This window comes from Pelodiscus sinensis, chromosome 6 (genome assembly GCF_052426305.1).
Source record: "Pelodiscus sinensis isolate ZL-2025 chromosome 6, ASM5242630v1, whole genome shotgun sequence".
Lineage (NCBI taxonomy): Eukaryota > Metazoa > Chordata > Testudines > Trionychidae > Pelodiscus > Pelodiscus sinensis.
Window position 1 is genome coordinate 48,019,617 of NC_143057.1, and position 15,805 is coordinate 48,035,421.

Consider the following 15,805-nt stretch of genomic DNA (forward strand, 5'->3'; position numbering starts at 1 on the left):
AGAACCTATTTTAAAGTCTAGATCAATTTAGCTAAGAAGCCATAATTCTCCAACTTTCTTTGCAAGTCATCATTCACTATTCCAACATGCCTCTAAAAGCACAGACCAGTGGGCAAGGCAATGTACTAAGACTACAGAAACTTAGGTTCTAGTCCTAGCTCAACCACTGGCTCACAGTAGACAAGGAATTGCCATACTAGTTCAGACGCAAAGTAAAGTTTATCTAATCTAGTTTCCTTTCTCTAAGAGCAGCCAACTCCTGCTGCTTCAGAGCCCCTGGTAAGCAGATGTGGGATACTTAACCCGTGTGACTCTTCCACTAATCATTAATAGACAGAGATTGCCTGAAACCCTAAAGCATGAGCTCTTATAATTCTTCCAACAACTCTTGGTTTTGGATTGATAATTGTAAAACTGGCTCATCTTATTATTTATATAAATGTCCAATCCCTTCTTTTCTGCCTGAAGAACTTGGCCTTAGCAACATCCTAAGACAACAAGTTCCACAGTTTAGTTATCTTCTCTTCTTCAACATTGTGATTCCTCACCGATTGGTCCATTCCTGTGCAGCCACAAGGGTTTGATAGCCTGAGAGTCCAACACTAGATCAGCCTTGATGAACTCATGTAATAGGGGTCTGACTCTGGGCCGCCTCCACACATCAGCTGGTAGAATATTATCCCCGATGTTACAAGCCACCTGGAGAGTGGTATTCACTGGAATTTCTTGTGGCATTCTAATTATGCATGATTTTTAAAAAGTCACTCAATTTGCCCACACCTCGGTGTTTCCCATGTGTCTGAGGTCACATTACCCATCTGGTGTTAACAATTTGACAGTCTCCTAATTGTCAAGTAATGACTCCACAGTAAACTTTTCACTGAGATTTGCCTTTAAAAGCAGGAATAAAGCCCCTCTGCATCCCACTAACTACAGAGCTGAGTCCCCAAGTTTTCTCTTGGTTTTTTTGCTTCAGTAAAATGTTCTACTTTCAAAATGTAGACCTGACAGTCTCACCGCCTTTATTCTCTTTCTAGCTAACCTCCCAGTTGCCACAAACTCCAAACTTCATACACACAGGTATTTTCATAACATTTCAGAGTCAGGAAATGTTTTGCATTTTGTACCTTAATACAAAAACAGTTATTCACGAACTGAATTTATTTATCTTTGCTAAGAAAAGCCAAAATAATTGCTCAGGTTCCTCAGCCTTTTGTCTGATAATGCAGGGTGCAGCTACATCCATGGAAGAGCTGACAGCTTCACTTCTTTGGCAAATTAGTCTTCAAATATCTCTCCGACCTATCCTCTCTGAATCTCCTTGTTACTCATAGAACCTAGCAGAAGAAGACAAAGAGGGCTGCCCAGATGTAATAAATTATCATTATGGTCCACTTCTGTTCATTATTTTTTAAATATCATAGGTCAATCAAATTATTCCAACCCTACTAAATAGGTTTCCATAATAATAATACATTAAAATTAAGGAAGTACATTTAAAGTCTGTTTGGTCTAACACATTTTCATGGTACTTTATGGGAGCTAAATGGGCAGATGTAAATTATTCCCCATCAGTATTTCTTACTCTGTTAAGGGTACATCTAGACGACGTTCATCTGTTGGAAGAAGATATGCAAAATCAGGGCTAATTTACATATCTTCTTCCAATCGCGTTACTGGAAGAGGTTTTTTTCAAAAGTGAAAGCAGTTTAGATGGGTTTTTTTCAAAAGAACCCCCTTTTTTGAAAGAACCCTTTGTCCTTAAAAATGAGGTGTACAGGGTTCTTTCGGACCCCCTCCCCATCTAAACTGCTTTCACTTTTGAAAAAAAACCTCTTCTGATAACGCAATCAGAAGACGATATGCAAATTAGCTCTGATTTTGCATATCTTCTTCCAACAGATGAACATTGTATAGATATATCCTAAGCATAAGTATCAGGTATGATAAATTACTAGTTACCCAGGTATTATTCATGCTACTGGGTGCATATGAGTAGCTGTTGTTCCCTTGGTCACATTTCCAGGTATGAAACTCATTACTAATAAATTACTACTTCTACTACTAATCTGGCTTCCACTGAAGATTCTCAGATTATGTAAAGAACACCATGAGATACACAGGGATTTTGAATCTCAGACCTGAGAAGGGGGAAGTCTTTCTGGAGCCCCAAGAAGAGAAACAAAGCTCCTCCTTTCATAAAAGGTGGTATAGATTGCTCTCCTTCCCCTTGCCTGGTGTTATAAGCACACTCCTGTCTCCTCCCTGAGGAGAGGAGCAATAGCATGCTGTCACTGTGCTCCCCAGAGCTCAGCCCCATGTAGCTGTACAAGGAGAGAAAAAGCTTCTTCATCATCATTTTGTCAACACACAGCTGTGATGTGGTCACTTGCAATCGGAGTCTGTGTGTGGCACACTCCCAGCAATATCATCAAGACTGCAAATTCCATGGTCCATTAAGTACACTTGAACTATAGGGCCTTGGTGCTTTCCAAGCAAAAGTAGTATATTTTCCAAGTAGCTGAGAGGTGAGAAGATATGGGGAAAGTGGGGGAGGGAATTCAGTGACTATATAAGACTTATTGTTTAAAATATATGTTACCTAAGTTTCTTCATAAGCTACAGTAGACCCATTTTTCCTTTCCAATGTTTTTCTTCCATTTGGGTGAGCTTTGTTGGCAATGAGTTTCTGTAAATAATACAAAATAGGTAAAGAAATAGTCTATGAACTGAAATTTCACCTAAATAAAATTAGTGGTGGGCCTGAGCCTAGTTCTATACCTTGTATTTGAATTTTGAAAACCTCCTCTTCAAAAGTCCGGGGGATGGTGCTGGATAGAAAAGTGTATTTATGATTTTGGTTCCGCCCCTTATGAAGGTAGAATGCAACCACAAGATCTGAATCTGATTTGGGAGCCCTTTTGGAGTATCTCATCTCTACACACACTATAGGGGACTAGGATCTGGCTTTGTATTCAGGCCCATCACTAATATAAGTTATTCCACTCCTATGATCTACTTAGAACATGCAACATAATGTTTCACTCAGTATGGTGGGATGACTTTCAGATGCTGCATGCACTAAACTAATTTCACTCGATTAGCTAACAACAACACTGAACATGCAGCCTTTTAATCCAGAGACCTGTAGTATGACGAACTGTACATGCAACACAATTATAATTCAGACCAATGTATAGTACACTCATGCATGCAACATGGTAGCTAAAACTCATTATAATATAACAAATTCAACAATAAGCACACAGATGTAGACACTTGTGTATTAGATGAACAGTAAACATTGCATGTGTGGCAAAAATATTTTACCTGGTAATTTTTTTTAATAAAAAGTTTGAGGACACAAATGGCCTGACCAAAAAACTTTAAAGGTGGCCTCTTTCAGTGGCGATGGTGGAAGGAGTCATGGTGAGTTTAGGACCAGTTGCCAGCTGCAGTTAGTTCAGTTGTCTGGCCTGCTGCTCCTCCTTTACATTGAAAATGGAACAGTTCTGTTCATCCTGCTGCCCAGGCAAGTTATCGTTACTTCATGTGTGTGCCAAGAATTGCCAATGGATAGTTAATTATGCAATCTGTGATTTCAGTTGGCTTTATTTTACCATTATCTATATCTGCTGATACTTTTGCTTGCACATCCATTTAAAAGTTCAAAGATTCACATGAAGATTACAGAAGAATAGGTACAAGTGACAATACAACAACACTCTAATTTTCATATTTGCTTTATAGTAAAAGTCTCTGGCAACTTCAAATTTCATAACAATCAAGGAAAAATCTCATACAACTCATACTTACCTATTCATTTCTCCATAAACAATGCCCACAAAATGATATAATACTACCTTTTTCTGGCCAGCACTCAGTTGATACCCTTTTACTACTAGTATAGTAAATGGAAGCAGCTGTTCATTGATTTCACTCAAGGAGAAAAGTACATGAACTATTAAATATTTAACATTTTAATTTTTTTTAAATGATAAACAATTCAAGTTAAATGCTGGACACATAAAGTGTCAAGTGAAACACAGTGACCATAGCTTATATTTTCCACAACTAATCTTAAGAAAAGAAAGACCCCTAAGCAAATCATATTTATCTGGATCTTCAAAAGTTTCACCAGTTTTTCATGTGTTAGTTTTGCCCAAGCATATTCTGGATTTCAGTATAAAAAATATCTCATTAATAATAATGGGTGGGATTTTCAAAACCTTCTAGGGGATTTGTAGACCTAAATCCCATTAATTTCTAATGAAATTTGGACATCTAACTCTGTTTGGACATCAAACTCTTTTAAAATCTCAATCAGCATTATTAATGTTTGACATTCTACAGTCCTTTCCATCAAAAGATTTCAGTGCACTTTACAAACATTAATTTATTTAATCTCACAACCCTTTGTGGTCCAAAGAAATTAAGTGGCTTGTCCAAGGAGACACAAGAAGCCAGAATCTATAGAACCTACGAGCCTGACTCTCAGTTCTGCGATTTGACTAAAAGGAACCTGTCTTTCTCTCCACAAGCAAACATCAATGTAACAGGTATGGACAACTCTGTGATTTTGCATATGCAAAAGCTTAGATGTGACACACCATGGGCATAATTTTAAAAACTGTCTTAGAAATTTTTGCTCTTGAGATCAACAGAAGCTCCCAGTGAATTACAACTTTCTTCTCCTTGGATTATGGGCAAGATTGTTGAGCCTTTCACCCATAAGGATGAGCACTTATTCACACAAGCCTTAGGACTATTTAAGAGTAAAAGCTTGCCAGTAGAATGGGTCACAAGCTGGCCAAAAATAAATTCTATACACCTGAACAATGCATATTATCAAATACATGACATTTACACAACCTTTTAACCTGATCCCTCTCCAGGAACTTTGTCTCCCTCCCATTCCACCTCTTGGTGTTATTTTAAAGATGCAATAGATGTGTGTACTATTGAATTTAAGTTTTCTGAGCTCTTAGGGTTTTGTGCTTCAGATAAAACTACTCCTTGGCTCCTTTACTTGTGATCACCTCCTCGGGAATCTCTTACCTCTCCTTACTACTCATTACTGATCTTGGCAAAAGTTGGGAAAAGGAATTTTAGGGTCAGATTTTTCAAAAGAGCTCATCTCTTCTGAAAACGTGGCCACTTATGGTGGTGCCTAATTGGGTGCTGAGCTCTTCAGAAATCTGGCGCTAATTGTGAGAGCTGAAATCTTTTGAAAATCTGCCCCACAAGAAAGAGGAGTATGCAATGGGGAGTCCCAACATGGGATGAACTGTCAATGTTATATTAGGAGTGACTACTAGGGATATCATTTAAAAAGTTAACCGGTTCAACACTATGTTTAATCGAATAGTGGTGGAGCAGTCCTCTGCCTACGGCATGGCAGGCCCAGCCAGGCTTGAGCAAGTGCACTGTGGTGGGAGCAGCTGCAGCCCAGCCAGGCCATGCTATGGGCTGCTCTGGACAGGCTAAGCAACCCCGCCACACCATGGCCAGGGCTGCTTGGGCTGGGCCCACTGAACCACAACGTAGGCAGTGTGCTGCTCTAACCCAGCCAGGCCCACTGTGTCACACTACAAGTAGGGGGCTGCTCCAGCCCAGCTGGATCACCAGGTTAACCGATAAGCATCACTCAGTAAGGTTACCCCTTAACATCTCTAGTGACTATGCAACTGTCTATGCACACATTCATGTGACAAGCCTTCAGCATGTTCACCAGAAAATAGATGTTTCCAGAATCCTGGCAGATTCTGACTGGGCTCATATTCTCACCACCAGAGTGCTCACTAAACATGACCTCTTTTGCTCAGGCAGTAAAGACATCACAGGCCCCAGCTTCAATCCCTGCTGCTGCTGATCCACTACAAAAAGGTTTTCAAACTTTAAAATTATTCTCGCTGGTCAAAGGAGTGACAGAGAAATCAGCTAACAAGCAAGCAATGATAATGCCTCATTTGAAAGACTCAGTAGCACCACAGCTACACACTGTTTATACAAGAATATGAACAATGACACAGAGCATTTGGCACCGATTATGGATAAATTACAGAATTACTACAATCCTAGAATAAATGTGACTGAATAGAGACTTTTGTTTGTTGTTTGTAACTGAGATCAGCATGAACCAGTTGATGTGTATGTGACATTTTACAATGAAGGTTAAAGCTCATAGGTGAATTTTGGGAAATATGTGACCTCCTAATAAAAAATAAGCTTATATGAGAAATATGAAATTGCAGTGGTGATTGCTTTAACTGTAACCCAAGCCAGGGGCATTTCTAATCTCAGTGAAATTCATGAAATGAAGATTCAGGTGATAGCATCTGATTAAAAAATTCCAACTGACATCAGTGGACTTGCAATGAAACCCTATGAATGGATAAGGAATGAATCTACTTGGCATCATTAAAAAAAATCAGAAACTCTGAGCAACATAAGGTTTTCTGCCTACAACTTTTTTATGTTTTACATGTGGTTAAAAGAATATGAGCCAAGAAAGTGCCTCATATGTGATCAGCTATCCTACAACTTCAACAAAACAATGTCCTTTTCCAAAAGTATGTTTCACAGTTAAAGCCAAAAATATTCATGTGCTCAGAGACCACTGGAGCAGTGACATTTTCACATAAAATGACTGCAGATTATACTGCTTTTTGATTGGCAAATATGGTTGAGTTTTCCTGACAGAGTGTGTCTTAAAACTAGTTACAGGAGGGAAAAAAAGCAATGCTAAACCAAGTGAAATGTATACCAACTATAGAGTGGCTCATATCCAGATGTAAAATCCCAAAGCAAGTAGGTATTGCAAATTGTTTTATAAAGCAGTATCATTTAGCTATCCAAGAGGTAAGTACAAACGTGCCACCTGTGTCAGAACTAAAATTCTGCCTAGCAGGAAGTCACTTTAAATGGCCATCATTGTGAATACTGTAGAAACAAAGAGAGAAACTATGGGGACAGCTTACAAGACAAATTCTCAAAATGTCTTCTAAGGCCTAGAATGTTTGATGGGAGTATATAACATTCTGTCATCCATCTCATCATAGTATCTGAGCACCCAGTTAAAGGATCCGTAGGGTATGCCTATACTGCAGCTGGGAGAAGTCTCCCAGTTCGGGTACACAGATTCACGATAGTTCAGCTCAAGCCAGCATGCTTTAAAAAAAAAAAAAAAAAAAAAAGCAGTGCAGAAGTTGTGGCTCTGGCAAAGGCTCTGGCTAGCCAACTGAGCTCAGAACTAGAGGATTGGATTCGGGAGGGGTTGGGCTCCTCTGGGCCGAGGCTGACAGGCTCCAGCCATGCCACCCCTTGGATTTCTAGGGCTAGCCAAAGCAGGCTGCAGTTGCACCACCACCTGACTCTCCAGGACTGGCTGGGGCATGTGGCAGCCACGCTACCCCCTGGCTCTCTGGAACTCCAGGGCCAGCTGGAGCAGGCTGCAGCCATGGGGGAAGGGCCAGCATTGGCCATGGGGGAAGGAGAGTGTTGGGCTTTGGATAGGCAAAAGAGAAGGGGCCTCAGCCAGAAGGGATGGAGCTGGAGAGCTTGCCTCCCCAAGCCGTGAGGTTATCCACCGCCCATGGGTCCCTAGAAATCAGAAGGTATTTTCCAGAATCGCCATCCATACCCACCTCCCTGAATTCTAAAACCAACCATCTTCACCACTGCTCCCATTTTATGTTTTTCTTTTCAAACAGAATGATTTATGTCTGTGGATCTTTGACACCTGATTTGCTACATTTTTTTGAAAGCTATACTATCCAAATGCTAGAAGACAATAGCATCTTGCTACAGTAAGGGTTTGATTCAAAGTAAATGGGAACATGCCCTAAAATGAGAATATATACAAACATACATGTGCTGCACTTCCTCCTAAAGAATCTCTTTATAAATAAAATTATTCATGGATAATGTTTTAAAAGCAGTATAATCTTTATAGACTGCTTTAGCAATGCATTTTTTAAAATGCTGTGCTTAGAAATTCTCTTCTCTATCCAGTATATGTTTACTCTTTATTATGTGTTGCCTGGACAAATAATAGGATTATATTTATTTCTATTGCCATTCTACTGATTTATTTTCATTTATATTTTCTGTCCTGTAGAGTTTTAGTTTTAAAAAATATTTACCCTTCTTTTGGGGTAAATTAAAATATTTATACACAGAAAATTCCTGAAGGCTTTTTAGTATTTCAGGCATTGAGAGCTGATTCTGCAGTCCATCCCTATTCAGTAAAATGTTTCCTTATTGCTTACTAGTAAGCACATGCTAAGTTTCATTGACTTCAGTGGGGCTTAAATAAGTACTTAAACAAGTGCTGTGCTGAACAGGGATGCAGTAAAATACATACTTAAATGCTTTGCTGATTTGGGCCTGAAAAGGCAGAAGAACAGGCAGAAAATACTCTTTAAGTAACTCTGGAATGACACTAATATAAAATGTCTAACGGTAAATGTGAAACATAAGAATGGGGCCATAGAATGGGGCCAGATATTTTGTTGCATATCTGCTCTTCTCCAGTCATATGCTTAACAGTGTGGAGACAATACAAGAGTTAACAATGTGAATTATTTTGCAAAATGTCTTACCTTGTAATCTGTGTTCTAGTGTTGAAGTCAAGAGATCTCATTGAGCGTAAGACTTCTATACACCCCAAGTACTGTAGAAAGAAAGAAAAAATATAATGTATTATATGCACTGTTGAGCTCTAAGAGCAAATACAATCAATCAATAAACATTATTGTACAATCTTTGATTTACATCTGATTTATCTTGTTTGTAAGCTAGTTTTTCATAACTAGGTTCTCTAGGTCACAGGGCTGTTCTATAAATACTGCATATCATTTATAATATAGATATATGTCAACATATCTTTTATGTCTAATCTCATTGCAATACACTGTACATAATGCACTGCTTAGTGCTTCATTCACATTCATATTCTTTACTAGACTTGAAGATATTCAAAGAAGTACAAATCAAATCAATATATAAAGGGGCTACATTGAAAAATATGCCAAGATATTGTCATGTCTATCATCAATTTGTTATAATCAGATACATATATTATGGGCCAGATTATCAAAAAGTCAAGCATACAATAGCATGTGAAACGTCTGTATATAACTACACCCAAATCAGATGTTTGAAAGAGGACATCATCAGTGAGAAAAACAATTGAGAATGCAAACATCAAATCTGCACATGTGATTGCAGTAAGTGGATGTTTACATTATATGTTTTTCCCAAAACTCCTACCTATTTTATAGTCACCGCTATGGGGTTCTTTATAAAACAGATGCTGTGAAAAGCAACATGTTAATCTCTTAATCAACTGCTTTCAAATTCAGTTCAGAAACCCCCTGAAAAGACACTCGTGGACAGCCATCTATTCATTGTTCTAAAGATAATTCCATCTCTTCATTGTTCTAAAGATAATTCTGCAAATTTAGAAACATCTCACTCAAGCAGATTCTGTCACATGGCTGTCTGAATACAATCTGCCCTGCTGTTAAAAAAAATCTAACTGAAAATAAAAGAGTGGAATTAAAAAATGTTCTAGGAAATGGTCATGCCACATAGATCACTTTCAGACAAATGCAAAAAGTAGTATGGATGTGACTGAAAGGATAGCATGTAATTGTACAGGTTGAACTTTTGAGTCCAGCATTCTCTAGTCTGGCATGGTTTTAGTTAGCTAGATATCCACTTATCATGGATGTCGTCAAGTTTCCCATGGTCCCATGAAGTTTGTTTACAGCCACAATGCCTGGTTCTCAGCATTCGTTATTTAGCTCTAAATTACTCCTAAATGTCTTCTAAAAGCCCAATAAGGAGTGAAAATGTTGGTAATGCTGTTAGACAATATTGACCTAGTTAAGATGTTAAATTTATATTTAGGTATCTCTGGAGATGGTTTGATGTTATTGCAGACTGAACACCTAAAGCCCATTCAAGTTACCAACTGAACTCAATGAAGCTATACTACATCAGCTAAAGATCTTTGATGCGGCATATGGAGGAGTGTCTGGAATTATTTAGAACCAAATTCTGAGAGGTAAATTAACAAGCAAACATCCATATAACACTGTAGGAATAAACAATGATAAAATGTACCATACTGTAATGAACTTATTTTCTATTTGCTACAAATTATGCCTGATGGGTCTACAACATATTCATGATTACCAGTTTATAATAACCTAAAAGGGGAAAATCTAGAAAGACATGGACATATCCTGAATCATGGAAAACCTGCATGGCAATATAAAATCATGGGGGCTGCTAATGTTTTCAAGTAACAAGGTGACTGTAAATACTATCTACCACCAGAATGTATAGATAAAGTCCTGGGAGCAAACAGCAGGACAGATGTATATATTCTGTCATCCTCAAATCACTCCTCAACACTAATACTAGCCTCTAAAATATCCATTTGAAATATACAGGCAAGGATCCACAAAAAAGATATAGTCAACTTAACAAAAACCACATATTTTCATTTATTTTAATTTGTGCTCTCAATCATTGAAAAGAGTAGCCTATTTTTGCTTCAGGCATTCCATGAAAGACTTAGAATGCAGTTATAAAAACAGACTATTCCTTCACCCAATTCTTAGTGTATATTATAACTAGCAGCTAAAACATTCTGATGGTCTTATAAGCATCTAGGCTACATCTACATTGTGCTTTCTTGCACAAAAACGTATGCAAATGAGACATGGCGATGAATATCACCAAGAGAAGTGTAGACTGCTCCTTCTTGCACAAAACTCCCCTGTTGCACAAGAGCCATTCTGCCTGAAAATAAGTGGCAGAACGGCTCTTGTGCAAGTGTGGACTGCTCCTTTTTGCGCAAAAGCCCCTTGTGCAAAAATGGCGGCTCATTAAGTATGTAAATGAGGCACGGTGATATTCATTGCCGTGCCTCACTTGCATATGTTCTTGTGCAAGAAAGCACAATATAGACATAGCCCTAGAGTCTTTCCAATGCCTCATAACTAAGGAAAAACATGTGGACCTAGCAGCACATCCTGGAATAGGATTATTTTGGACAGGCAGAGAGAAAGTTTTGAAGCTCTGGGGTTCTTGTGAACAATCCAATGATGGCTAGCCCCTCTGTCAAGCAACAGTGGCAGTTTGGCATGGAAAAAAGTACTCTTTCAAATATACTGGGCTCAACCCACTTAGGCTATGTCTACACTGCACATTTATTTCAGAATAAGCTATTCCAGGATAGTTATTCTGAAATAGCTTATTTCAAAATAGCATGTCTACACTGCAGGGAAGCCCAAAATTAGTCTGAGGCAGGCTTCCCTAATAGAGATGTGCTATTTCGATTTAGAGGCCCAGGAGGCACTGGGGAGGAACAAGTTAGACTGGCCCTGGTGAGGGGCTATTTTGAAATAGCAGAAGTGGAGCGTCTGCACAGCCCCTATTCCAAAATAGCTATTTCAGAATAGGCATTATTCTTTGTAGAAGGAGGTTTACAGAGGTCAGAATAAGCTTCTCATTACTTTGAAATGATTTTGAAATAACGGAATTGCTGTGTAGATGCTCGCATAGTTATTTCAGAATAACGGCCGTTATCCCAAAATAACTTTGCTGTGTAGACGCACCTTTAGGGATTTGCAAGTCAAAGTTAACACCTTAATTTTTGCTCAGTACCTACAAGGTGGCTAGTACAACTCCCAAAACATGACATCTCATTTTTCTGGAACGGTGTATCCACTAGCAAGCAAGCTGCTGAATTCTAACCAAGCAAATATCTGCCTAGATTTTAGAGAGTGGTCATATGTCTCAGAGAACTTCTTTCAGGCCACCTGATATATAAATGTAGATAAAATAGGAAAAGAAAACTTTAAAATTACTTAGAAAAGTTAGGTGTCTAAGTTATCGGGGCCTAATAAAATGCATCATAAAATACTCAAGATGCTGATTGAGAAGGTATCTGAGATATTAGCTATCATCTTTGAAAAGTCATGGAAGATGAGAGAGAGTCAGCTTAATTTCTGTGCCAGGAAAGATAATGGGGCAAATAATTAAGGAATCCATCTGCAAACATCCGGAAGATAATAAAATGATAATAAACAGTCAGCATGGATTTGTAAAGAACAAATCATGTCAAACCATCCCGATAGCTTTCTTTGATACACTAACAAGACCTGTGGATAAGGGGGAATTGGTAGATGTGGTACAGATTAGACTTTAGTAAAGCATTTGATACAGTCTTACATGACTTTTTCATCAATAACCTCGGGAAATACAACATATATGGGGCTACTATCAGGTGAGTACATAACTGGTTGGATAACCATTCTCTGTGAGTAGTTATCAATGGTCCACAGTCATGATGGAAGGGCATAACAAGTGGGATTCTGCAAGGATCACTTTGGGGACTGGCTCTGTTCATATCTTCATCAACTATTTAGATAATGGCATAGAGAGTATGCTTATAAAGTTTGCGGATCTTAAGAGGTCGAGTACTCCCAATCTCTGAAACTGAGCTACTGGGACATCAATACTTTACTAACCAGCCGTGTTTCTTAAACTGTGTTTCGGGGAACACTGGTGAGGTGTGCCGCGGAGAACAACAGAGTTTAAAATGGCTGCCTTTTTTTTTTTTTGCTTAATTACTTTCCCCGATGTTCCTCGGCTTAAAAGTTTAAGAAACACTGCTTACTAGTAGGACACAGATCTTTCTGATGAGCTAAAATAGACTAGCAACATTTGCTTAAAAAGATGATTGTCTTTAATGAAGTCCTGCAGCTCACAAAATTATAGTTTGTACCAACAGAATGTAGTGCCATGTACAAACTATATCAGAGATAGCATGGTTGTGTTAGCAAATAAGATGTGCATTGGCCACATAGAGCTTTTATGTAACCCAGTTCCTTCAGATCCTAACAGATGTAAAGGCTGCTATACTTTAGTTTTTGTGTAAGAACTGATATTAGCTCTACAGTGATGTGAACTAGCTTTAATGTTCTTGGTTTCTTGTTGAAATATATCCAATTTTTTAAAGAAGAAAGGTCTAAAATATATTAGAATATATTCTGTAATCAGTTCACTAGTAGCACAAATTCTTGATGCTCAGGCCTGAAGTATATTTCTATTTTGGAAAGTAACTATGTGAAAATGGCACATACTTACTCACCACACATCTGTTCCTTGTATGTAAAGTGATATCGCTTTATTTTCATTATCAAATTGTGCTTGTGCTGCATTTTACTTTTATTAGCCCTACACAGCCAATATGACTAATAGTGAATGAAAAGGATTCAGTATCTTTTTGTGCATCAACAAGATATTTCACTAAATTCTAGCTGCAGAGACGATCATTAATAGCTAAAAAAGCAACAGGATTGTGAAAATGTCACCCAAGGGCGGTGCATAATTGGACATCAGAATTATGCATGTGCAACTCAAGCCATAATTTGAAAAGGCCTCAACAGCTGACCAGGTGAAACTGAGGACCTAATTTGGGCAGCAGATGCTATACAACTGGTGAGAATACATGAGAAGAAAAGAACCCAGACTGATTCTCAGGTCCCAGGTTGAGCTTCCAAGTTTGGCACTTACAAACATCTTGTATAATGAGCATATTTTACTCAACATCATTGAGAAACAATAAGCTTAGTGCACTGCAATACCATTGTTAAAGTCTCTTTTCATAGTCCAACTACACTTAGGCTGTGTCTACACTGCACCCCTTTTCCGGAAAAGGGATGCAGATTAGACACTTTGGAATAGGCAAATCCGTGGGGGATTTAAATATCCCCCGCGGTATTTGCATTAACATGGCTGCCGCTTTTTTCCGGCTTGGGGATAAGCCGGAGAAAAGCGCCAGTCTAGACGTGATTCTCTGGAAAATAAACCCTTTTCCGGATGATCTCTTATTCCTACTTGAAAGGGTTTATTTTCTGGAGAATCACGTCTAGACTGGCGCTTTTCTCCGGCTTATCCCCAAGCCGGAAAAAAGCGGCAGCCTTGTTAATGCAAATACCGCGGGGGATATTTAAATCCCCCGTGGAATTTGCAATTGCGATGTGCTACATTAGCATCCCTTTTCCGGAAGGGATGCCAGTGTTGACACAGCCTTACAGTACAGCCTACCTAGACTACTCTGGAAACATAAGAATTAAAAGGTAACAACTTGTTGGCTATGTTTCCAGAGTGGTAGTCTAGGTAGGCTGTACTGTAAGTGTAGTTGGACTATAAGCCACAAAGGAATATTGGCAATTAATGTTTTTAAAATGTTATTTTAACTGAACATTTATTATGTTGAGCATCTCACTAATTTGTACTGATGGTAATTGCACTTGCCATTGCAAGTGACTGAATTCAGTCAATTAGTAAGAATGATCATAAAAAGGAGAGAGAATGCATCACAAAATACATTTGGTCATTTACTTCACAAGCAGATCATAGCTTAGTTTCAAATGTTTATGATACTTCATAGTAGATCTTTCTAGTAAACTTCTGCAATATATTTGTAAAACTATTGATGTCTTAATAACATAAACCATCTATAACAATTGCTATTAAACTTTTGTGGAGAAATGGCATTGCAAGATATTTATATACCAGTTAATCAGATGACCTAAAGATTCATATGTCCCTTCATGCTCCAACCACCATTCCAGAAGATATGCAGCCCTGCAGATGATGGGTTCTGCCTAATAACTATCCAAAGCAGTGCAGATTGATGCATGTTCATTTTCAACATCTGAGTCAGATGCCACCACACCAGCAGGTTGATTTTCTTTCTTGGTGGTTCAGGTTCTCTAGTTTCCACATAAGAGTGTTGCTCTTTTAAGACTTCTGGAAGCATGCTCCACATGCCATCCCTCTGATTTTGAATGGCACTTCAGATTCTTAAACTTTTGGTTGAACGCTGTAGCTATCTTTAGAAATCACACATTGGTAATCGTCTTCGCATTTTGTCAAATCTACTGTGACAGTGTTCTTAAACAAACATGTGCTGGGTCATCATTCAAGACTGCTATAAGATGAAATGTATGGCAGAATGTGGGTAAAACTGGGCAGGAGACATACAATTATTTCTCAAGTTCAGTCATAAATTTAATTCATGAAACTTTTTTTTAAAGAGCATCATCAGCATGGAAGCATGTCCCTCAAAGGGCGGCCGAAACATGAAAAGGCATACAAATGTTTAGCTTATGTGGTAGTAAATACCTTGCAACACCAGATACCGAAGTACCATGTTAACACTCATTCTCACTTTCTGTTGACAATGTAAATAAGAAGTAAGCAGTAATATATCTCATCAATGTAAACAAATTTGTTTATCAATTGGCAGAACAAAAAGTAGCACTGAGTAGACTTGTAGGTTCTAAAGTTTTATAGTGTTTTATTTTTGAGTGAACATATGTAACTAAGAAAAAAATCTACATTTTTGTAAGTTACACTTTCACAGTAAAGAGATTGTACTTCAGTACTTGTATGAAGTGCACTGAAAATACTACTTTTTGTGTTTATCTGTAATAAAAAATAACAATAAAAAGTGAGCACTTTGTACTCTGTGTCATAATTTAAATCAATATTGAAAATGAAGAAAAACATCCACAACTATTTAATACATTTTGGTTGGTATTTTGTTGTTTAACAGTGAGATTAACTGTAATTGATATTTTTGAGTTGTGAGAGTTTTTTGACAGCCCTTGTAAATTTTACAGCAATATGTAATCATACACAAAACTTTGACTCATTGCAATTTCTCATTTTCTTTTTTTTTTCATTAAGATCTGTACAGAACGTATGTTCTAGA

General features: G+C 38.0%; 1 protein-coding gene across 6 annotated transcripts in view; it reads right to left on the minus strand.

Moving 5' to 3' along the window:
* Window positions 1-15,805, minus strand: part of SHC3 (SHC adaptor protein 3) — an 86,074-nt gene that overhangs the window by 46,221 nt on the left and 24,048 nt on the right. For all 6 annotated transcript variants that reach the window (XM_075931868.2, XM_075931865.2, XM_075931869.2 and 3 more), the window contains one exon: window positions 8,604-8,674. In XM_075931868.2, coding sequence (XP_075787983.2) covers window positions 8,604-8,674 — 71 coding nt within the window. The remainder of the gene's footprint in view (window positions 1-8,603; window positions 8,675-15,805) is intronic.